The sequence below is a fragment of the Apis cerana genome, linkage group LG6, assembly GCF_029169275.1.
Source record: "Apis cerana isolate GH-2021 linkage group LG6, AcerK_1.0, whole genome shotgun sequence".
NCBI lineage: Eukaryota > Metazoa > Arthropoda > Insecta > Hymenoptera > Apidae > Apis > Apis cerana.
The window spans coordinates 4,644,926-4,669,465 of NC_083857.1; the positions used below are offsets into that span (position 1 = coordinate 4,644,926).

Below are 24,540 nucleotides of genomic sequence, written 5' to 3' on the forward strand. Positions count from 1 at the left end.
ACATTGATAATTTATCATTTTATCTTATCTTATTTATTATAATTAAACATAAGTATATAAAAAATATTAGAAGTATTTAATATACATTTTATAATACTATTTATATTATACATGTTTGTACATATGCATGTACAAAGTATTAGACATATATTAGACATTATATTGCAGATTTTAAATAAATTTTAAAATATTTTTTTATAAAATGTACATTAAATTTATAAACATTCCATATTTTAAATATTTAATTTTCATTATTAAGTTAATATAAAATTATTTCTATTATATTTGTACATATAAATTTCATTAACATTATTTATTTGCTTAAATTAATTTATTCAAAAATTTCAATTTGTATATTTTAAATTATATAATTTTTAAATTATATAATTTTTAATTTTATTTTAAAATGTTAAATATTTTTTTATTTAAAATAAAAATGCATTTTAATCTAGTAATTTTCAAAAATTAAAACAAATAAAAAACAAAAATTCTTTCAATGTTCAACATTTTTTAAAATTATTACTATCCATATTACAAATTTTTAAATATTTTTAAATATATATAATAAATGAATATTATATATAAGTAACTTAAATAATGTAAAATAACATTATTTCCTTTTTTTATATATTAGTTTATATAATTTACATATTAAGATTATCTTAACAATGTATAAAATTGCATAACAAATATTTTTTAATCACATTTTCAGAAACGTTTATTTTTATATGATAAATAATAATGCCATCTACAGGAACAAATTATTTGAGTATCTTTATTACTCTATGCTTGCACAATGGTATACGAAGTTCCTTCTAAAATGCTGTTGTTCAATGGTCGTATGTATGAATTTCATAGTGTTCGCAGGTTACAATAAATCAGACAATTTTTCAATTAAAGTTGAATTAAGATTGGAATTGTAGTGTAGTGTGCAAGGACCATTAATCGTAAGATACAGAATCGAGAACTATTTAATGGATCCGACTATCGGTTGGTATCAACCGGAGCAGTTCGGCCCTGCTAAGGATTTGTGGTTACACATTTGGGAAGCTGAAAAAGGCTTGGATATTTTAACGTTGAAAAACGATTCGTCTTCGAATGTAATGGGTGTGAAGCTTCAACAAGACTTCATATCTTTAGATTCTCTCAATTCTCGTACGGGAGATCGCATGCAACATAATACTTGTAATAGCTATTATAATCCATCGCGTAGGAAAGGTGATAATCGTGCTAGTACCTACGGCATGAACTACAATTATGATGCCTTAGTTGGCGAATACGGTGGTTGTCCATGGCGAGTACCCAATAAACATTATTCAAAAGGTGTTATTGGGTAAGTCTTATTATCAAATTTTAATTTATTTTTTTTTTATAAAAGTTTACTATTAACCTTTCTATAGTTCGTCCATATGGGTATGATTAAGGTTATGTACACGCTCGTTTACAAATAGGATATAGCAAGGCTTTTTATAATTAGATATGGTACAAATAAGAATTTATTTTCTTTATAATAATAAATATAATTTATTTACTTAAATATATCTTTTAAATATTTAATTTTTTTAATTTTTACAAATTCTTTTATCAATGCATTTTTAATCTTTATTAATATGCATAATGATTTTGTAAACACACGTGGATGTTTATATAATATGAGTATTTATGTTTATATTCATAACAATTCAACATTATTCAAATTTAAAAATATTGCAGAATATTAATTAGAAATTATTTTTTTATTGAATTTTATAATTATTAAATTTAATATATTTTTAAATATAAAATATTATTTAAATTTTATTTATATATTTATTTATTTGAATTAATTTTTTTTAAAGATTATTACTGAAAAAAAATATTTTAATTTAAAAAATACATTTTGATTTATATAAATCATATATAATTTTATATAAATTATATATTAGATATAAACTCATAGTATAATATTTATAAAATATATAATAAAATATATAAATAAATTGTTATATAGTTTAAGTATTAAATTTAATTTTTCTAATATTTTTTATATTATATTTTTTATTTATAAATTTTAGTTTATATATATTTTTTTATATAAATTCATTATGTATAAATATAAAAATTTAAGTATTTGAAATATTTGTAAATTTAGAAACATTAATAAAGTAAAAACTTTATTAACTTAAAAAAGATATTTTATTTTTTTCTATTAAATCTATAAATATATATATATAAATCTATGTCTATAAATAATTAAAAAAAATAAAACTAGTAAATATTTTTAAATATGAAGAAATAAGTTTATGATTTATTTTGATAATTATAAATAATTTTTTTTTTTAATTTTTATATTTAAATTAATTTTTATGATATATTGAACATATTATAAATAATTTTTTATAATATATTCACAAATAAAAATTTAATAAAAAAATAAAAATATTAATAAAAATTTAACAAAAATATAATATTAATGAGTTTAATAAAAATGTATATTTTATTTATATATTTTTTTAGTTTCTATATATATATATATATACACAAATAATCATATAGAATATTTTTTTATATTCTTAGAAGTTTATAATATATATAATTATAATAAGTAGAGATAATAAATTATATAAAATTGTTATTAAACAATTTAAAGATATAAATATGTAAAATAATATATATATGTAAAATAATATCTTCTGAAAAATTATATAAATATAAATAAGAAATTATCATTGATAGATTGTTTTTATATCTAGATTACATGAAGAAATTGAAGATTTTTTTGCTTATATGTGTCCCTCTAATGAAGAACATAGTTTACGAATACGTGTTGTCAAAAGGATAGAACAAGTAATATATGATCTCTGGCCAGATTCTAAGGTTGAAGTATTTGGCAGCTTTCGTACTGGTTTATATTTACCTACAAGGTACGTATCATTGTACATATTTAAAATGGAATTTAGTGACATGTTTACATGTAAAATATATAGGTATCTTTTAAACAAATTAATTATTATAATCCCATAACTAAATAATTTATATAATGATGAATAATTTCTCTAATTATAATAATAATAATAATCTTCCTCTATCTCTTGCTCTTTTTCTATATATATATATATTATATTTTTTCTTAATTATTATTGAGAAATTCTTCAAATATATAAAAAATTTATTTTCCCTTTTAGTGATATAGATTTAGTAGTAATAGGAATGTGGACAAATCTTCCATTACGCACTTTGGAACGTGCTTTATTGGATCAAAATATTGCTGAACCATCTTCTATTAAGGTTTTAGATAAAGCTAGTGTTCCAATTGTCAAGTTGACTGATAAAGAAACTGAAATTAAAGTAGATATCAGTTTTAATATGAATAATGGCGTTAAATCTGCAGATTTGATAAATTCTTTTAAAAAGAGGTTTCCAGTACTAGAAAAGCTAGTTATGGTATTAAAGCAATTCTTGTTACAAAGAGACCTGAATGAAGTATTTACTGGTGGAATCTCATCATATAGTTTAATACTTATGACTATCAGTTTTTTACAGGTAAAATATTAATATTTTTATTTTAAAAAACATATATAAGAATTTATTACATAAATTTTCTATCAAATATAAAATGTGAATATAATATTATTTATATATATATATTCTATAAAATTTTTAATTTACATAAAAATAATAAATCTTTTTTAAAATAAATAATTTATTATTTTATACTAATAAATTTTTATTTCAGTTACATCCTAGACAAAATGCTTATTGTTCAAATGCTAATCTTGGGGTGCTGTTAATAGAATTTTTGGAATTATATGGTAGGAAATTTAATTATGTTAAAACAGGAATTCGTGTAAAAGATGGTGGTACTTACATATCAAAGGAAGAGGTAAAATATATATATATAAAATATATAATATATAATACAATAATACAATAATAATACAAATATATTTATATATTTATATATAATATATTTATATATTTGACATAAATTAAATATAATTATATAATATATATTTATATAGATATGTAGTTCAGTAAATAAAAATTGTGAATTTAAATTTAAAAAAGTTTAATTAACTAATGAAAAAATGCTATTTTTTTTAAAAGTAAATAACAAAGTATTTTAAAAGTAACAAATGTTATATAATCATTTTAGACATATATATTATTATTATATAAAAAGTTTGAAAGAGAATTTAAAAATGAACATTTATTTTAGAATTTATTAATTTTATTTAAAATATATAATATATTATAATTAATATAATAGTTGAAATAAAAATTGATCAAATAAATAAAAAATTTATTTATTAATTCTTGAATGGAATTAAATTATATTTTATATTAATTTTAGGTTCAAAGAGATATGATAGATGGCCATCGACCTTCTTTATTATGCATAGAAGATCCACTTACACCAGGAAATGATATTGGTCGTAGTAGTTATGGTGCTCTATATGTAAAAGATGCATTTGATTGGGCTTATTATGTCCTTTCACAAGCAGTTAGTCCTTTAAATATATTAGTTAACGATGCAAATAAAGTAAGGTAAGATTATTTATAATATTTATATATTATTGATATATTTTATAATTCTATTGATCGTTTTTTAAATATATAATATAAATTTTAATTAGTATACTAGGAAGAATAATTCGAGTGACAGATGAAGTAATAGAATACCGAAAATGGATTAAAGAAACATTCCCATTACCTTTGAGTGAAGTAGATTCATTATCAAGTTCTACTGGTTCTGATGCTTCAACACTATCTGCTCCAGCTAGTGATACGGTAAAAAATTTTCAAAATATGAAGAAAATTAATCATATTTTCAACTATTTCTATGTAACTTTAATTTTATTAGGATTCTGAATGTAGTCGTGGAAATTCTCCTAACACTAGTGGAAAGGGAGAAGATAGAAATAAAGAAAGACATGTATATAATAATCAGCATACTCATCATCATTCACAATGGAAAAAACCATTTAAAGCAACTGCTCATGGTATGCGTATTTTATTATGTTTATGTATTTTAATGTACAAACAAAAAATAGATGGAAATATTTTAAAATATTTAAATAATTAAAATTAATAATTATTTATTTATTATAAATTTAAGAACATTAACTTTATACTGTAAAACTTTAAATTACTTTAAAAACTTAATATTTAATATTTATTACAGGTAATCACCATCATAATTCCAGAGGAAATTATCATCATCGTGGAATAAATAATAATAATATAAGTGGACAAAGTAAAGCAAAACATTCTCTTCATAGTAATGGAAATAATAATAATAGCCATAGTCCAAGTTCAAGGTCACAAACCGTTAAACGAAAAAAACATTGCATTACACCTCGTACTGGAGATTGTGTACGGTGATGAAACGTGCAAAATAATGTTGGACTTTATTTCATATTTAAGTAGAGAGCTCAATATCATAATTGTGTGGTGAAAAGACATTGATTAACTTTCATCGCGCAACTAATTATCGTTTCCAATTAGAAGGGCTCTGTGTCTATAATTATGTGGAGTTAACAAACTCTATATTACTTTTCTCTTACATGAGCAAAAAAGAGACCCTGGTGTAGTTAAGTTCTTGATTTCATCAAAAACATTTTTTATTCTGTACGAAAATTTATATACCAAAGACGTACAGAATTGTAATATAAATTGGTTATTTTACTTTTATTTTGCATTACTGCACATATTACAAATAATATTTTTAAAAATATGTAATATTTTATTAATTACTGTTTATAAAGTTATAAGCTTACTGCAATCTTTGAATAGCAATTGTGTTCATAATCACGGTAAACTCATTGTAATACATTTATATAATACGAACGATATATACAAAGATTATTTACAGTGCAGTTTTCTTAAAGATTTCATGAAATTGTAAAACAAGCTCTAATAATGATAAAGACTTAGTTTTCTATACGGAACTATATTCTTATAATACAAAGGGGTAACAGAAAAATTGGTGATATTGGGACTTACCTATTGTAAATACTGTAATATATATTATCAAACATAGAAAAATAAGTCTAAGAGTTACCTACTACATTTTTTATTTTGTACGTATCTAAAGTAGTGTTTGTTATAATAATTTTATCATTTGAAATCATGGATTAGTCCATGTATGTGAGAATTACGTATTTTTTCTGTAATAATAAGCAATAGTTGTGAAAGTGTTTTGGTATCTTTCGGATTTTAATAAAATTATAAATTCGTGTGCTGATGATCAACAAATTTTAAATAAAAAATATTTTTGAAAATATTAACTCATTGAAGAAAAAAATGATAAACTTTAGATTTTTACACTGCGTTCTTTAAAATCGTAATTGTGCATAATGCTTTACTTTTTATACAGAATTACTGATTTCGTAACACTAGTTTATAATTTTTAGTCTCCCCTGAACAATAATACATTATTTTTATATTATAAAAATAATAATAAGCATATACATCATGGTCGAATGTTACACGAATTCAATGCACGAATCAGACATTGCATTTAAACATATTCTTATCTTCAAAATTTGAGCAACATTTCAAAAATTTTATATGTGACAATATATATATGCAAAAGGCCTTTATATTATTGAAAACTTCAAATGTATACTTGTGAAATTATCTTATATCTAATTTATTATTGAAAATTACATTCCGTTTTTCAACATAAATTTTCTCAAACTGAAAAAAATAAGAAATGTTTACTAATTAAGAATTTTTGTCCGGACTGCATTTTGTGTTAATGCAAGTTGTAATGATTCAACAATATCTCCTATTAAATTCAAGTGCAGAGATAAATAATGTTAGTATTCACTTTCCTTCAAATTTTTTAATTCTTATGCAGTATTGTGTAATATTATTTAACAAAACATTGTTCATAGATAATATTATAAACTGTGATTGAATTTTATTATTAGGATGTCAATTACTTGTTACAACATACATATATATACATGTATGTATGATGTACGAATATGAACAGTAAAACTTGAACTTCATATTTTTAAAGCAATGTAATTATTATTACTGTTGTTATTGTTATTATCGTTAAGTAATCTGCAAAAATAATTAAAAATTTTTTAATTAGAATCAAATTTTCGTAAAAACTTATTATTAACAATTTGTGATTTATGTTTATTTTCAAAAATTATTTAAAATTGTAAAACATTAAAAATATAATAAACAGTAATAACAGGTTTTCTTGAATTATTGTCACATTTTTAATTTTAAATAATATAATTATAATTTATTTTTAAAATTTCATAATATAAAACAATAAAACATAAATTAAAAAAACATAAGAATTGATATATCTCATAATTTTATTATATATATAGATATAAAAGGTAATGAAATAATAATATCAATAAAAATTAAAATTTTAAAACATAAAGAAATAAGTTAAATTTTATTTTCCAAATTTGCAATTTATGATATAATTTAATTATTTCACTATTTTTTATTTTTATATTTAAAAAATGTGGAAAATGTTTGATTTAAAAAAATTAATACATACACATACAGCGGTATATTTCCTTCTGCTTTCTGTCTGTAAGATCAAAAATGAAAATATATTTTATTATATATGTTTTTACATTAAAATTTATTATTTACAGTAGATTACAGTTCATTGCAATAGATATTTTTTTGTGTAAACTAATTTTCAATTAGTTCAAATAATAAGAGTTATATAACCATAATATTTCATAGAATTTTTTTCCCCTTTCTTTTCTTTCCTTTTTGGATATATATATTCAAGTTTATGTTTATATAAAAAAATAATTTTATAAAAATAATAATTAAAAATGAAAAAAAATAAAAATAAGAATAACTGGATATGTATATAATTATATTATTATTATAATAAAATAATAATTTTTTAAAACAATAATTAGAAATGTATTTATACAAAATATTATATTATCTGCTATAGACACTATAACATTATTTTAGGACATTTATTTGGATAGATATTCTGAGGTTTTAAGTAAATTGATACAAGCAAAAACATATATATGAACAATAATATTATATTTATGGTTTATACAGAATAGACACAAAAATTACATAATAAAATTATTTATCTCAAGAGAGATGTTCAATTTATTAAAGGTCTTTCTTACTAACCTTATATAGAAGTTTATATTAAAGAACTGTTAATGTATAGTAGACTGTACTTTTTGCTATGCTTTAAAAACATTTTTTTGAACTAATTTTTTGAACTAATTCCAGCAATAGGATTGACTTGAAGTAATTTCATACGTTCCAGTTGTGCAAGTCTGTTTTCTTCATTAAATGATTCTGGTAATGGTGGGAATGCTGCAAGATTATATGATATATTATATATATTATATGATTTTAAAGAAACAAATATTATATTTAAATGTTACTAAAAATATATTAATTATAAGAAACTATTCTATATATAAAATATTACAATATTAATTTAAAGAAAAGAAAGAAAATTTTTAATTGTATATTTTTTTTTTTAAAAATTGGATTAAAAGTGATTAAAAATGTAAATGTAAAATAAGATTATGTAATATGTAGATAAGTATATGTAAAATGATTAATATTATTATTAATAGGTTTTGTATTAGATATTTTAATAGAAAAATTATTTTTTATATATATAACCATATAATGATGATAAAAATATAAAATATCTTATTTTTTGAATTAAAAAATTTTCTAATTTTAAAATTAATTTTAAATGATCTGTATTTTAAAAGTTCATAAAAAAACTAAAATTTTTTATATACTAATTGTTTTTCTTAATTAAAAAAATTTATTTTTTGTATATTGTAATAATTATAATATATTTCTCAATTTGATATATTTTTATTACTAACAGAATCATTTTTTTTATAAAATTTTATGATATATTTATAAGGTATATTGAAATATATAAACTATTATATTGTAAACACATTTACAAACTTACCATAAATTTTGAGTAATATGTATGTCAAAAGACTAAAAGATACACCTATAAGTGCTATTCCAATATGTCCTCTCCACTCTCCTGTTGGAGCTAAAAATTCACTAAATGTTTGACGGAAACTAGCTCGATATAATATTTTTTTTTCTTCTATTGATAATTTCTTCCAATCACCTTTCTCTTTTTCTCGTAATGCCTACATAAAAATATTAAAATAATTAGTTTAATTTTATATATAATATGATCTACATAAAATATGTAATATTTTAAGAAATTTTAAAATATAATAATATATTCAAAATATAAATTAAAAATATTGAGATATTAATATATTTAAATATTATATTGATATAAAATATTTAAAGTTATTTTATAAATAATATTTAAAAAATTATAAAAATAAAAATATTTCTTATTTTACCATTATATCTGGAGTATTTGCTTTGAAACGAATTGCAGGCAGAGGAAAATCACTTCGATCTAAATAAGCTTCTTCTCCATTCCATCCATTACCTACTACATCTCTATTACCAATTTTGTTAGGAAATTCTGGCATTGCTGATAATCCACGAACACACATTGAAGTATTTTGTCGTAGATATGATAACAATAATTTATTTGCCATTGTATGCTGAAAATATATAAATTAAATTAAAATAAAAAATGAATATGTATAATTCTATTATATTTATGTTCTATAATACTGAGATGTATTTTTTCTTATTAATATAAGTTTCTTTAAAAATTAAATTTAAAATAATTAATTAATGAACATTAAGAAATATTGATATAAAAATTATAATTATAAAAATTATGATTTTCTTTTATAATGATAGTACGATTTTTATTAGCTTACAAAATATGTAAATAATTTTAAAATAATAATTAATAATTAAATTTTTTATTAAAATCATGATTTTATTTATTAATACATACAAAAAATATTGTAACAAAATATTAATATTAAATTTTTAATTTGAGAAAATTTTATTATACATATAAAAATATCAAAAAATATATAACACAAATATTAATAACTAAAAATTTTAGAATTTTTAATATGTTATATATTAATCACTGTATTCAGTAGTTATCTAATAGAGTAAGTTTCATAAAAAGAATTTAATTAACAAAATGAAATATATTTATTTTTACTAGTTAGTTAATAGTTTATTAATAGTGTATTAATAATATAATTTTTCTTCTTATTAATACTAATAATTAGTAATGATATCTTTTGCGTAAAATCTTACTTTCTTTGCCAATCCTAACTCCAAGAAAAGCGAAATGGCTACTAACACGGTTAGATCACAGTTCTATGTATTCACAAATGTTTCATGTTATACATTATCTATATATATCTAAATATCGAATTTTATAATATCGATATATAATAATCGATTTTTAAATAGTAGCGGTTATTATATTAAATATATACGTTATTATATTAAATACGTAAAATATTTTATATATTTTATATATTTATTTGTAAGTATTAATATATTTTAATACATTTTTATTTAGTAAATAATAATTTCAGAAAATTTTTTTTCAATTTAAATTCAATAAGAATTTATATTTTTATAAACTATTTCACTATATATCGAACATTATATGTATAATATATGTTATTAAATAAATTATTTTAAATTGAATTCTTTTTCTTAATTAATATTAATTCACAGTTTTATAAATAAAATTATATTATGAAAATTACAATAAACTAAATAAAATGAATGTATTATATAAATAATTAAAATAATCAAACAAATTAATATCTTATTTATATAAAATTTAATCCCATTAAATTAAATACTTATTTAGTAAAATAAAAATATAAAAAATTATTTTCTATAGAATATGAAATATTTAAAATACATCTACTTTATCGACTAAGTAAATTTATGATGAAAGGACATATGAAACGTAGTCTCTATTTCTAGCTATAGGATCGTTCAATTCGTATGATTATAAACTCGCGGTTGCTTACGGCATGGCGTTAGCCAAGTCGTGTGTCATCGTGCGTTGCAGATGAAAAGTGTAGTACATTTGTAACGCTTTTATTTTACATGTTGTATATTAATGAAAAACTTTTTATACAAATTTTAACGACAGGTGAGGATTTCAGAAAATGATAACATGAGTGCCTCAAAAGAAAAAATGATAATATTCGTGAACGAACAATATTAAAAATACTGTGAGGTTTTGATATGGCGGTAAATTTTACTTTGATAATTTGTTATGAAGTTCGATCATATTCTTTCGTTATTTCATTAGCTATTCAAATGTGATTGTCTTGTAGTTTTTATATTAAATTTCAACCAAGATGGATTTATTTGCAGTATTACATCCGAAAATTAAAATGCTGTATATTTCTGCATTTTGAAGCACAGTGGCGACATATCATGGCGGCGAAATTTTCTTAAGCTGAAGTTGTGTATCTCGATTATTTTCATACTTAATACGTACGCCTTTCTTTGTAAAGTAACATACTTAGTAAATTAATATATTGTGTATGAAATTCTTTTCATAAAATTTTTGTTTACATCTTGATTTTGTGCAGTCAAGTGATTTAATTACATTGTATTAGTTAGACAACATATAGCTAATTTCTCCTGTGTATATCCTGTATATCTCCTTTATAATGACATTATGACTTAGATGTGAATTTATGATATATCAATCTTATGTTAATATAAAGTATTGGTGTATTTTTGTTTGTATACATGTTTATATTGCTTATTTTATAAGATTGTTCAAGATGAACAAGCGCCGTAGAACATCTTCAGTTGCAAGTCGAGGAACAGAAGATGATGCTGATGATATACCACCTGAACCAACAAAAAGACGAAAAAAATTAGATCCTGTAAGTTATTGTTGTTATTAAAAAATATTGTTAATAAAAAATTTTAATAATATAAATTTAATAAACTTACAAATTTATTTTATTTAATTTAGAGTGACTTGTGCCAACAATTATATGATGTACTACGTAATCAAAAAAGAGAAGATGGAACATTATTATGTGATGCATTTATACGTGTGCCTAAACGTAGACAAGAACCAGGTTATTATGATGTTGTAACAAATCCTATAGATCTATTAAAAGTTCAACAAAAGCTAAGAACAGATGAATATAGGGATATGGATGATTTAGCAGCCGATATTCAACTTATGGTTAACAATGCAAAAGCCTTTTATATGGTAATATATATTTACATAATATATACATTATTTAATAAAATATAGAATATATCTTAATTTTTGAGTTTTAAGTTATTAAAATTATTTCATTAAAATAGCGTACATCTCCTGAATATAAAGATGCTACTGAACTTTGGGAATTATGTATAAATACAAAAAATCGTATTATGGAAGAATACGAAGATCCAGAACCTAAAGGAAAACTTATTTTAAAAGTGGGACGATTGGTAAGTAAATATATATATATATTTATCCATCAATATTTAATGTAATATTAATTATGTAGGCTCGGAAAGCTACAACAAAACAAGAAGATGCAGAAGATACATCAGAAAGTTCTACAAATCCTGATGAAGAAACAATGCAACAATTTGAGGATTTATTTGCAGCAATTATGACAGCAACAGATCCAGCTGATAATAATAGACCATTACATACAATGTTTCAACTTAAGCCATCTAAAAAAGTTCGAAAAATTCTTACTGGTGAAGTATTAATGAATCATTATTTTAAACAAATTTATTATATAAACAATTTTTTTTCAGTTATATCCAGAATATTATGATGTAATTGAAACACCAGTAGATTTAAAAACAGTTGCAAGAAAAATTCAAGAAGGAGTCTATAATAGCATTACAGATATGGAAAAAGATTTAATGCTAATGTGCCGTAATGCTTGCCAATTTAATGAGCCTGGTTCTCAAATTTACAAAGATGCAAAACTTTTAAAAAAAATTATTACTGCAGCAGCAAGAAAACAAGATATTGGATTAAGCAGCACAGTTCCAAAAATTGCAACAACTGCACCATCAACACGAAGTAAAAGAGGAAGTCGTACTATGGCGCAATCTTTAATAGCTCAAACTGCAACATTGCCAGATGAAGATGAAGAAAGTGATGATGAAGAAGAAGAACCTGCAGAAACTGAAGAAGCTGATAATCCACAATGGCAATTATTTCAGACTATTAGAACAGCACCTAATAATCAAGGTATTTTATGAAATTTTTTTTAAAATATTACAATATTGATTAATCTTTTCTTTTTTTTTAAAAGGAGTTAGAATGAGCGAATATTTTTGGAAACTACCATCAAAAAGATTGTATCCTGATTACTATAAAACAATTAAAAATCCTATTTCTCTATTACAAATTCGTACCAAAATAAAGGTAAATAACAAAAATAAAAATTATTTAATATTTTATGGTTTGTTTTTGTTTTGTTTATATACAATAATTTATAGAATTTATATATATATATATATATATATAATAAAATAATTTTTATAGAAAGGTGAATATGGTACTGTAAGTGAAGTAGCTGGTGATATGAATATAATGTTTGAAAATGCAAAAAAATATAATATTCATACATCTAGATTATATAAGGTAAAATATTAATTAAAAAATTTTATAATTGATTAATTAATTTGCATTATTTACTTATATTTTTATGTTTCAGTGCGCTGTGAAATTACAAAAAATTATGCAAGAAAAAGTACAGGAATTATTAGAATTTGATCAGGTAAATAAATTTGTATTTAAAATACAAAATATTTGAACGAAATCCAGATAGAAAATTTAAAAGATAATTTTACATAAAAATTTTAAACAAAATGCATTAAATCATCAAAACATATTAAATAATTTATAAATAATTTAATTTTGCACGAGATAAAGATAATTCTATCTTATTTATAATTTGAAAAATAATCTGAATGAAAAATAATGAATATTTTCATTATTCATACTATTATTTTTCTTTTACTTTAGAATCTTAATCCTTTTAAATTTTTTATTTAGCTTGTCCAATCATTTTTTATTATATTTTAATATTTTGTTTATTTGAAATTATATAATTATATAATTTTATAATTATATATTTATATATTATATAAATATATAATTATATAATTTTATTGAATTATATAATAACATTAATAATATAGTAAATTAACAAAAATTTTTAAGAAAATATTTTTATTTGTTTTATAACTATTTTGTAATATTTATACGAGTTGCTAATATAAATTTTTAATAAAAAGATTTCTTACATTAAATATTTAATATACACTTTTTATGGTTTTTTTCTTTTTTTTTTCATATTATATTTATAGGATTCAGACTCGGATAGTGAATTTGAAAATAGCTCTCATCAACCTAAACTAATTAAACGTGCTTCAAATCTGTTAACACGTGGAAAATATAAAGACAATATACCATTGAAAAAAAGATTATATGCACTAGTTAAATGTGTTATAGAATACGTTGTAAGTAATTCCAATTTTAATTATCAAGACTGAAGTTTAGCAATACAGAATTTATTATATTACAGTGTGAAGATGGTCGACAACCAATGTTAATGTTTATGGAGAAACCTTCTAAAAAGTTATATCCAGACTATTATCAAGTAATAGCAGAACCAATTGACATGTTAGCTATTGAAGCTAATATTAAAGCAGAAAAATATCAAAGTGAAAATGAATTAATACAAGATTTTAAGGTATTTATATATATATATAAATACAATATAAATACAATATATATATATTTCATATTCTATATATTTATAAATACATATCATATTTATTTCATGTTTATATTTTCATTTAGTTAATGTTTAATAACTGTCGTCAATATAATGAAGAAGGTTCTTTAATATATGAAGATGCAAATACTCTTGAAAGAGTTTTAATGGACAAAGTAAAAGAATTAGGTCCTTTACCTGAAACAGGTAAACCTACGAAATCAAGTGCATCTACTCCCACTAGAAATGTTGGGTATGTAATATTTTAATGTATACATTAGTGTATATATATATAAATTCATTTTTAAAAAAATTTTTTTATCAATATAATTAATCATAATATATACATCATACATATTTTTACAATACTTAGGAGACCTAAAAAAGTTGTACCACTACATTTACAAAAATTAAAAACTATGTATGATACTATAAAAGATTATCATGATGGAAAAGGAAGACAATTATCTTTAATTTTTATGAAATTACCAAATAAAAATGAATATCCTGATTATTATGAAGTTATTAAGCAACCAATGAATATGGAGAAAATAGCGTCCACTTTAAAAAATAATGGATATGAAAATTTGGATGAACTTGTATCAGATTTTATATTAATGTTTGATAATGCTTGCAAGTATAATGAACCTGATTCACAAATATATAAGGTTTGTATATTAATGTATATGTATTTATTTTCATTTGATTTTTAATTATTTAAAATAAAATTTTATTAATTTATTAAACTAATTTTTAAAAGAAATTATGTTTTATTTATTTAGAAATTAAATATCATAATTTTTAATATTTATGATAGAAAAAAAATGTTAAAAAAATGTTAGCAATTATTGATAATTTTCTCAATCCTCTTTAATAAGAGAATACAAATTATATTATATTATATATATTGTATTATATTGACAAATATATTTATTATTATTATATTTATAATTAATTGAAAATAGTTTATAAAATTATTACTATGAAATATATGAATCATATGGAAATCATAACTCCAATCGAAATTTCGCGCTAAAACATGGAAAGCTCGATCTGTTTACAGTTATAGTTTTTGAGGTTACCTGAAGTTAGCTTCTTTCGTAGCTTTGTCGTTTCATGTGGTTCCATATAAGGATTTTATAAAATAACAAATGAATTTTTTTCTATGAATAAGTATTATAATAAAACTGGTGCAAATATGCAATTTTATCAAAATAATAAACATAAATTAAACACATGAAAACGTGTTCAGTGAATATCTATAAAAGTATTATAGATTTGCAAGTTTTTTTACATATATGTATATTATATACACACATATATATACACATTGCTCAAAATGTTTGAACAAGGAAATATTAATAATAGAAACAATGTTTCTGTACAAAAGGCATTAAAAGTTCGACCTTGTTTTATTCGTTTAATGAGAGATAAGGAAGTAGATCAACGTTTATCAAAAAAATGCAAGAAGAATGAAACAGAAGTAAACAATATTTCTTTTAGAATATTATTCATTTAATTTTTTTATAAACATTAGTATGAATATTATTAACATATTAATGTAAAACAAAAGTTATTAATATTGATATATTTTAAATAAAATATTTAACATTTTAAATAATTTATAATCTGAATTATATATATTATATATATTATAGGATGCTCTAATTTTACAAAGATTAGTTCTTCAAACAAAATTACAATTAAGTGAAGATGAAGAAAGTGTACCAGATGTATCAGCCGCAATTCAAGAAATATTAGCAACAATTTTTACTGCTCTTTATAATCATCAAGATGAAGAAGGCAGATGTTATTCAGATTCAATGGCAGAACTTCCAGAACATGATATCATTGATGGGAAAAAGTATGTTTTTAATTTAAATAATAAATTAAGTAATGATAAATTATCTAATATTTTTATTTTTATTTTCTTATTAAATATTTTTATTACATATTAGAATACGAGGATTATCATTAGATTTAATTAAAAGAAGATTAGATCGTGGAGTATATAAACGATTGGATCGTTTTCAAGAAGATGTATTTACATGTTTAGAAAGAGCTAGAAGATTATCACGTACAGATTCGCAACCTTTTGAAGATAGTGTAGAATTACAAGCATTTTTTTTACGTACTCGTGATGAAGTAACTCGAGGAGGAGATTTATTACATTCACCAGCTCTTAATTATACACTTCTTGATCTTTCTGCTCAAGTTGCAGAATTAAAACGTGTGAAATTACAACAAGAATTATCATTACCTAATGAAGATGAAAGTTGTGATGGAAATGAGACAAAAGTATATAAAATTTATAATATTAATAATTTTTTTTAAAATATTGATATTAAAATTATAATAAAAAAATAAATTTGATTGAAAAATATATTTTTTTAGGATTCTGAAACAAATACTAATACAGAAGGAAGTAATAGTGATAGTGGTGGATCAATGAGTTTTAATCAAGAAATATATAGAGCTGGAGATTTTGCATATATAGAACCTACAGAACGAGGCATGGAATATAGTGTAGTTCTTATAGAACGTTTATGGACAAATGCAGAAGGTCAACAAATGTTATATGGCAATTTATTTTATAGACCAAGTGAAACTTATCATGTAGCATCTAGAAAATTTCTTGATAAGGAGTTATTTAAAAGTGATGCTCATGTAGCTATACCTTTAGCTAAAGTAGCTGGAAGATGTTGTGTCTTAAGTGTAAAGGATTATTTTAGAATGCAACCTGAAGGTTTCTTAGAAAAAGATGTTTATGTATGTGAATCACGATACTCTACAAAAGCAAGAGCTTTTAAAAAAATCAAAGTTTGGAATTTTGATCCAGATCATTTAAAATTAATTCCAAGAGATAAACCATTAGAACCAAAGCGAGTGATATCAGTATATAAGGAAAGATTAGAAAAGCATAAAGAAGAAATTGCCGAGTTAGAAGAAGGAGAAAAATTAACAGAAAAAGAAAGACCTGTAAGTGACATTATTAGAAAAAACATTACAAAATATTTGCAATTCTTAGTAATTATATATTACATTAATTAACTAATTTTTATGAAAATTTTCCTTTAATCAATTATTTTCTTGTAGAATGTAATATTGTATAACTCAGATGATACAGAAAATACTTATTACGAGCAATATAATACGTGTGCAGGTTCTGTAAAAACTGGAGACTTTGTTTATGTTGCAACAGATGGAGGTAGACAACAAATTGCGCAAATTGATGCTATATGGTCAACAAAAGAGTATGTAATAAGCGTTTGTTATTAATTGTTTATGATTGAAGTGATTATATCATTTTTATTTTCAGTGGAAAATGTTATTTTAAGGGCCCATGGCTATTGATGCCTGCAGAAGTGCCACATACTCCTACTAAGTTATTTTATAAACAAGAATTATTTCTATCTACAGTTGATGGCACTCATCCTATTGTGGCTATTGTTGGAAAATGTGCTGTTCTTGACTATGGAGAATATATTTGTAGTAAGTAAAGTAATAATATAAAAAAATAATCAAAACTAATATATATATATATATATATATATATATATTAGAAAACTATTATATTTTCATAAAAATGTACATATTTATATAGGTCGACCAACAGAAATTCCAGAAGATGATGTATATATTTGTGAATCATTATATGATGAAAGTAAAAGTCTCATGAAAAAACTCGGTCAAGAAGGTCTAAAAAAATTTAATCATAATTCAGCAGTAACTGAAGATGAAATTTACTTCTTCCGAAGACCTATTAATCCAGCTAAGGTACATATAAAATTTAAACATTTAAATAACATTCTATGCAAAAATTTAATAACGATATGTTATTTGATATGCCTGTTATTTGATATGCAACTAACTGAATATTGCTTTGCATGCCATGTGTGTGTTATAGGTTCCGGGCGATGTGGCTCAAACGCAAAATCAAGTCAAGTCTGTTACTTCTAGTTCAACTCAATTTGAAATGGTAATTTCTATTTATAATTTTTTTACGTTCAATTAATGATATAACAAAAATGCATGTTTTCTAATAATCACATGCAAGTTCATATGGAAATTATATTTATTAAAAATTATTGTAAAATTTATTGTTGCTACATATTTTGTTTCAATATATGACTTGTACGTGATAAAGGTTTTGTATTAATTCATATCTAAGCATGTTTCTTATTTATGCCGGCATATTCACTTTTTTCTGTCTTCTTTTTTTATGTTATGTATGTATATATTATGTTTATATGTATATATATATATATATATTTATGTTATAAAATACAGGGTATAAATATATATTTATGGGACATCTTTTGAAAATTCTAGAAGCCAAAATAAATATAAAAGCTAATATATAATAACGTTAGTTGAGATTTATTTATTAAATTCACGTTAGATGAAGTGAATCAAGAATAGTGAAATGATGATATGAAAGAGACAAAGTCTTATTTTATTTGCATTTTGCTTTTAATATAAATTTCAATTGCTATATAAATATATTTTACTTAATAATATATATATATATAACTTAATAATATATTTAATAAAATATTATTTAATAATATATTTTTATATATCAACTTTTGTATTTATTTTGGTTTCCAGAATTGACCTTGTAAAGATTTTTCATGAATATTAATTATAATATTATCCTGTATGTAATATATATATGTATATATATGTATGTAATATATATATATATATATATATATATAATAATTTTTGTTATGTATATATATATATATATAATCTATTTTTTTGTATTTTGTTTATATAAAATATTTTAAAGTTCTATTCTTCTATATAGTACTTATAGAATTAGACATTGTTTTTCATGGATCTAAATTCAGAGCACCTGTTGGGTTTATCTCTAATAATATGTATGTATATACATATATGATATATAAATACCACCAAAAAGTCTCGCTTCCATGTCACTCTAACCCAAATAATATAAAAATGAAGCATTATGCTTTAAATGGAACGCAAGTACTAATGCCTAAATATCTACAATTTCTTAGGACATATATAAGAAGTTCAAATATTGAAAATTGTTATTTTTATTACTGTTAGACTTATTGTTGATATCTAATAATAATAGAATTTTATAATCGGATTAAATCTATTAGAGAGAAGTATATTTCAATGAGAAATAAATATTTATATGAATATCGCATATTTATATGAATACTTGTGCTCAAGAAAAATTTATCACGTAACGGCATTATACAAAATTGTTAGTAAAAATTTATTACATCAATCTAAAATATTAAAAGAAAATTTCATTCGGTAACGGATAATGAACGTAACATAACATAAATGGTATAGGAAGCATCACCATTATTACCGAAGCTGGAACCTGATGTACTAGGCATGGGAGTAGGATTAGGAGTGGGAGTAGGAGTAGGAGTTGGGGAGGACAGCATGGATGCTGGTGGTCCACCGTCCGTTGGATCTGCAGAAGCTCAACCGGTGCTCTCCAATACTCAAACACCTGTATCGACTAAAAAGGTAGGACTTATCGTGACATTATTTGCTTATAACTTCATATATCATATTTTATTTATTTCATTTTACTTTTGTTTAGAAAAATATGCCAGCATATACGTTTTTTTGTTTTTGCACCGTTTAAACTTTGTTATCTAACAATTAGATATTTTTATAAGATCTTTTCTGGAGATATAATATCAATATTTTTTCCTATATGATGATATTATAATTTGTGTTTTCTTCTGTTTAGAAAACGGCGGGTAAGAAATTAGTTACGGGCTATATTTTATATTCGAGTAAAATGCGAACGCAGATTACACAAAACAATCCTGAATCATCCTTTGGGGAGATTAGCAGAATTGTTGGCAACGAGGTATTTATTTTTTATTGTTGATTTTTAGTTTACTATAATAATTTTTTTATTGAAGAAAGAAAGTTTGCAGATTCAATTTTCAGAATATAATATTATAAAAAAGCTTATTGCATTTTATAAAATATTGTATAAGGAAATATATTTTGCATGCTTCTATCTTTTTTTTCAAATGTCTCACAAGTATGAATTTTTTCAAAGTTACTTATTAATATTTTTTTCTAAAACAAAAATTATTGTTCTAATCTTCCTTATTCTTCTTTTTTTTATTATTATTGTTATCATTATTATTATTATTATTGTTGTTGTCGTTGTTATTGTTATTTTTATTATTATTTTTATTATATATATTTTTTAAATATAAATAACATACGATTTATAAATTAATTTAAATGTTGAAATACATATTTCATATTTTTTATTTATAATATATAATATATTATAATATATTATTTATTATTATATATAATTTATAAATAACATAATTAATATTTACATATATTTATAATATATATTTACAATATATTTTCAATTTTATATATTATATATTATATATTATATATTATATATATTATATATATTATATATATCTTCAATTTTTCTATTTATTTTATTCTAATTTCTAATTTATTTTATTTCTAATTTATTTTATATAATTTAAATTTTCTTGATTATTTCATATTTAATGATAAAAAAGATTTTAAAAATTATTATCAAAAAATATTAAAATATTATTTTTGAAAAATATAGTATATAAATATTTTTTTATATTTCAGTGGAGGAAATTGCCAGCAGGAGAGAAACAAGCTTGGGAAGAAAGAGCAATTAAAATGAATGAAGATGGAGGACAACTTAAAGGAAATAATGTTTCAGTAGGCACTAATGCTTTGCAAGATGTAGTTTATGAATGTTGTTGGGATAATTGTGATTGGCAATTTGAAGATATGACTGATTGTATTGATCATTGTATTGCAGAACAAAATGGACATGTTCAATCATCCTTTATTAATGCTGCAAGCGGTATGTATTTTATATTATTTTAAATATCATCATAAATAAATAAAATAATAATATTTAAAAAATTGAAAAATATATTTTTTTTCATAGATGTGGAATTTCAATGTCAATGGCGTGGTTGTGGCCGTACAAAAAAATCAGTACCTCCTTTTCCAAGTGTACAAAGACTCGCAAGGCATGTTAAGGAAGTACATATCCTTAAATCAAATGGACGTATAATACCTCCTTCGGAAAGAAGCAAGTATGATGTCAAAGTGCTGTATAATAAACTATAATAATACTATGTTAAGCGGCTATGGTTTAGCTTCGTTTACTGTTGGTATGTTACTAGTTTTTGAAATTGGCTCCGCAAGTAACCTTTAATTTTACGAATTTAAAACAAACAAATATAAAGTATCTGTCTATAAAGTATTTTAAATTGATAAACTTTGCTAATATATTTAGGAACTGAACAAAAAGTTATTATAAATTCAATTCATTTTCATTTCAAAGTATGGAAATGATATGAATAAAAAATAATTATACATTCAAGTTATTTAATTCTTAATAATAATTATTTATTTGAAATAAATGAAATTTACATTTTAAAAAATATAACAATATTTTTTAAATTTTTCCTAATAAATAAATAAAAAAAATGAACATAAACTTCTCAATTTCTAATATTTTTTATTTCTTCAGGTTTATTTTTTTTTAATTTTTTTGAATTGAAATCAAAGATATTTAAATCAAAAACGAATATCTGTATATTGATAGCATACATCAAAAAAACTATTATTAACATCAACAGATCTAATTCAATGGTGTGAATAATGGATACTTATTTGCATGCATATAATTAGTCATTTTAAACAATTTGTATAAATTAATATAAATTGATATAAAATATAATTTCAAAAAAATAATTATCATTAAAAATTAAATAGCTTGAATGTACATCTCATATATAATTTATTCATATCTCAAAAATGAACATAAATTGACTTATGGTATATATAATGAATTTTTTTTGGAATATCATATATTTCACTTATACTTAAGAGAAGAAAATACAAAATAATATTTTTAACATTGATAACAGATACGATTCCGATTCATAATATATTACTATTATAATAATAGTTTCAAATTTATGCAATATATTTTGCTTTCATTTACATTTTTTTTTACAGAAATTATATGGCATCAAAAGGTCCAACGGTATTGCCACCTATGGAAACAGGTAATAATATTTTATTGAAGTGAATAATTTATTTTTTTTTAATTTATTTAATATTTACTATAGTAATATTTATAAATATTTAATTCTATATATAAAGTTTTTTTTTATTTTCTCTTTTTTATTATTATTATTATTCTTGTTGTTGTTGTTATTATTGTTGTTGTTATTGTTGTTGTTGTTGTTATTATTATTATTATTATTATAGAAACATCGGCAGCTGCGACACAAACAAGCAATATACCCGTTACCAAACAACCAGAACCTATGTTTGTTGCTGTTCCTCCACGACCAAGTCGAGTTTTACATTCAGATGCCTATTTACGGTAAATAAATTGAATATTTTTACAATTTAATTTGCATTTATATACATTTAAATATTTGTATTGCAACTGTAGGTATATTGAAGCATTAAATGTAGAAAATCGGTACATATCAAATTGGGACAAACAAATGAATGCTAATCCTGATAATACACAAATTCCTGATGTAACGAAATTACCGGCTGAATGGTTAGGCAATGGTGTAGGCAACCACGGAAATGTGGTAAATGCTTTATGGACGCTCAGGAATATGATGATGCGAGATGTGTTAGCCATCAATAAAACTTTATAGTTTATAATTCGTTAAGACTTATAATCTTTACTATTCGATGCTACCTTAAAACTACAATTTTCAGGTCCGTCGATGCTAGATGAAAGACTGAAGATTTATTATTTTGAATGAGTATATTTATATTTTTAGATTTTTTTTTTATTTTACAATTCTAATTAGTACTTCAAATATAACTTAATTATAATACATATTTTTAGTCATTTTCAATTTGTAATAAGAGCTAATTAAAAGATTTTCTTATCATAAGATTTTCAATAACAAATACAAGATCTACAATATATTTATCAGAAATAATTCAAATTAGCAAAACATTAATTTTTTCATTAAATAAAATATATACTATAAGCATTATTTTCGATACGTCTATGGATCTGTTAGGAGTAGGACAAAAATATTACTGTAAGAATCATCACTTTGTAAATATTTCGCTATTTTTAATTTTAACTTTTCATAACGAAAATTTTGTATTTTGTATCGCGCATCATGAAAGTGTAATTTGAAATTTCTTGTATTCATACTGTAAAATGAAAACTGTACTGTAAATATTAAATAATGCACTTCAAAAAACAATTTAATATAAATAATACTATTATTATATCTATGAATATTAATCTTATGTTACATAATCATATAATATCATAAATCATTTTAATATAATATTTTCATTTACTTTTTTAAAAGAATTTTAATATAAAAAAAATATTTAATAATTATTATCCATAATTTTTTTTATGATTTTTTTATTGATTTAATGAATAATGAAGCTTCAATGAACAATAATATTAAATTGTATATATATTTAAAGATGAAAATAATTTTTTATAGCATAAAAATGCACAAAAACTCTCTTGCTCAGCAATAAAATATTCTACATAAAGGTAATATAGCTAATTTATTTGAGATTTTGTTTATCATTTAAAAAAATTAAAATTGTTAATTTATATAAAAAAAATATTGCATTTATTAAAATTAAAAATATGATTTTATTATATTAATTATAATTAAAATTGATTGTTCTTATTAACAAATATAAATGAATAATGAAAGAAAAATATAATATCAATTAAATATATATTATAATTATTATTTTATAACAATATTAAATAATATTAAATATTATTATAAATTAAATAAAAATATCATTGTGTCTATTT

The 24,540-nt window shown here is 21.3% G+C and overlaps 3 protein-coding genes across 12 annotated transcripts; 2 read left to right on the forward strand and 1 right to left on the reverse strand.

Annotated features, from left to right (window-relative positions):
- The first annotated feature begins 697 nt into the window (after positions 1-697).
- On the forward strand, positions 698-6,798 carry LOC107993637 (terminal nucleotidyltransferase 4B-like). The gene is made up of 8 exons (XM_017050165.3): positions 698-1,333; positions 2,733-2,903; positions 3,165-3,522; positions 3,716-3,862; positions 4,334-4,527; positions 4,617-4,770; positions 4,844-4,982; positions 5,165-6,798. Exons 1-8 carry the CDS (start codon positions 975-977, stop codon positions 5,362-5,364), a joined length of 1,722 nt encoding a protein of 573 aa, XP_016905654.1. The 5' UTR covers positions 698-974; the 3' UTR covers positions 5,365-6,798.
- On the reverse strand, positions 6,606-10,300 carry LOC107993638 (cytochrome c oxidase subunit 4 isoform 1, mitochondrial). Of its 5 annotated transcripts, XR_009830018.1 has the most exons (6): positions 10,195-10,273; positions 9,363-9,572; positions 8,945-9,137; positions 8,128-8,319; positions 7,517-7,549; positions 6,606-7,056 (listed from the first exon to the last, which is right to left on the reverse strand). XR_009830018.1 is itself a non-coding variant. In XM_017050166.3 (4 exons), exons 2-4 carry the CDS (start codon positions 9,564-9,566, stop codon positions 8,210-8,212), a joined length of 507 nt encoding a protein of 168 aa, XP_016905655.1. In that variant the 5' UTR covers positions 9,567-9,572; positions 10,195-10,300; the 3' UTR covers positions 8,013-8,209. The 5 variants fall into 5 exon arrangements, 2 of the variants coding, with proteins under 2 accessions (XP_016905655.1, XP_061932035.1); XR_009830017.1 differs by lacking the exon at positions 6,606-7,056 and having other exon boundaries at positions 7,374-7,549; positions 10,195-10,280; XR_009830019.1 differs by lacking the exon at positions 6,606-7,056 and having other exon boundaries at positions 7,374-7,549; positions 10,097-10,204.
- A 597-nt stretch (positions 10,301-10,897) lies between these two features.
- On the forward strand, positions 10,898-23,983 carry LOC107993633 (protein polybromo-1). Of its 6 annotated transcripts, none has more exons than XM_062076052.1 (27): positions 10,898-11,056; positions 11,693-11,807; positions 11,900-12,145; positions 12,244-12,372; positions 12,432-12,611; positions 12,691-13,135; positions 13,200-13,312; positions 13,433-13,531; positions 13,605-13,667; positions 14,260-14,409; positions 14,478-14,645; positions 14,756-14,922; positions 15,043-15,337; positions 16,328-16,533; positions 16,628-16,967; positions 17,064-17,648; positions 17,766-17,923; positions 17,989-18,161; positions 18,274-18,446; positions 18,577-18,648; positions 20,004-20,186; positions 20,416-20,538; positions 21,312-21,555; positions 21,643-21,793; positions 22,725-22,774; positions 22,980-23,097; positions 23,170-23,983. In XM_062076052.1, exons 2-27 carry the CDS (start codon positions 11,703-11,705, stop codon positions 23,384-23,386), a joined length of 4,953 nt encoding a protein of 1,650 aa, XP_061932036.1. In that variant the 5' UTR covers positions 10,898-11,056; positions 11,693-11,702; the 3' UTR covers positions 23,387-23,983. The 6 variants fall into 6 exon arrangements, with proteins under 6 accessions (XP_061932036.1, XP_061932037.1, XP_028520526.1 ...); XM_028664725.2 differs by having other exon boundaries at positions 10,900-11,056; positions 11,284-11,807; XM_062076053.1 differs by lacking the exon at positions 20,004-20,186 and having other exon boundaries at positions 14,260-14,412.
- The last annotated feature ends 557 nt before the right edge of the window (positions 23,984-24,540 follow it).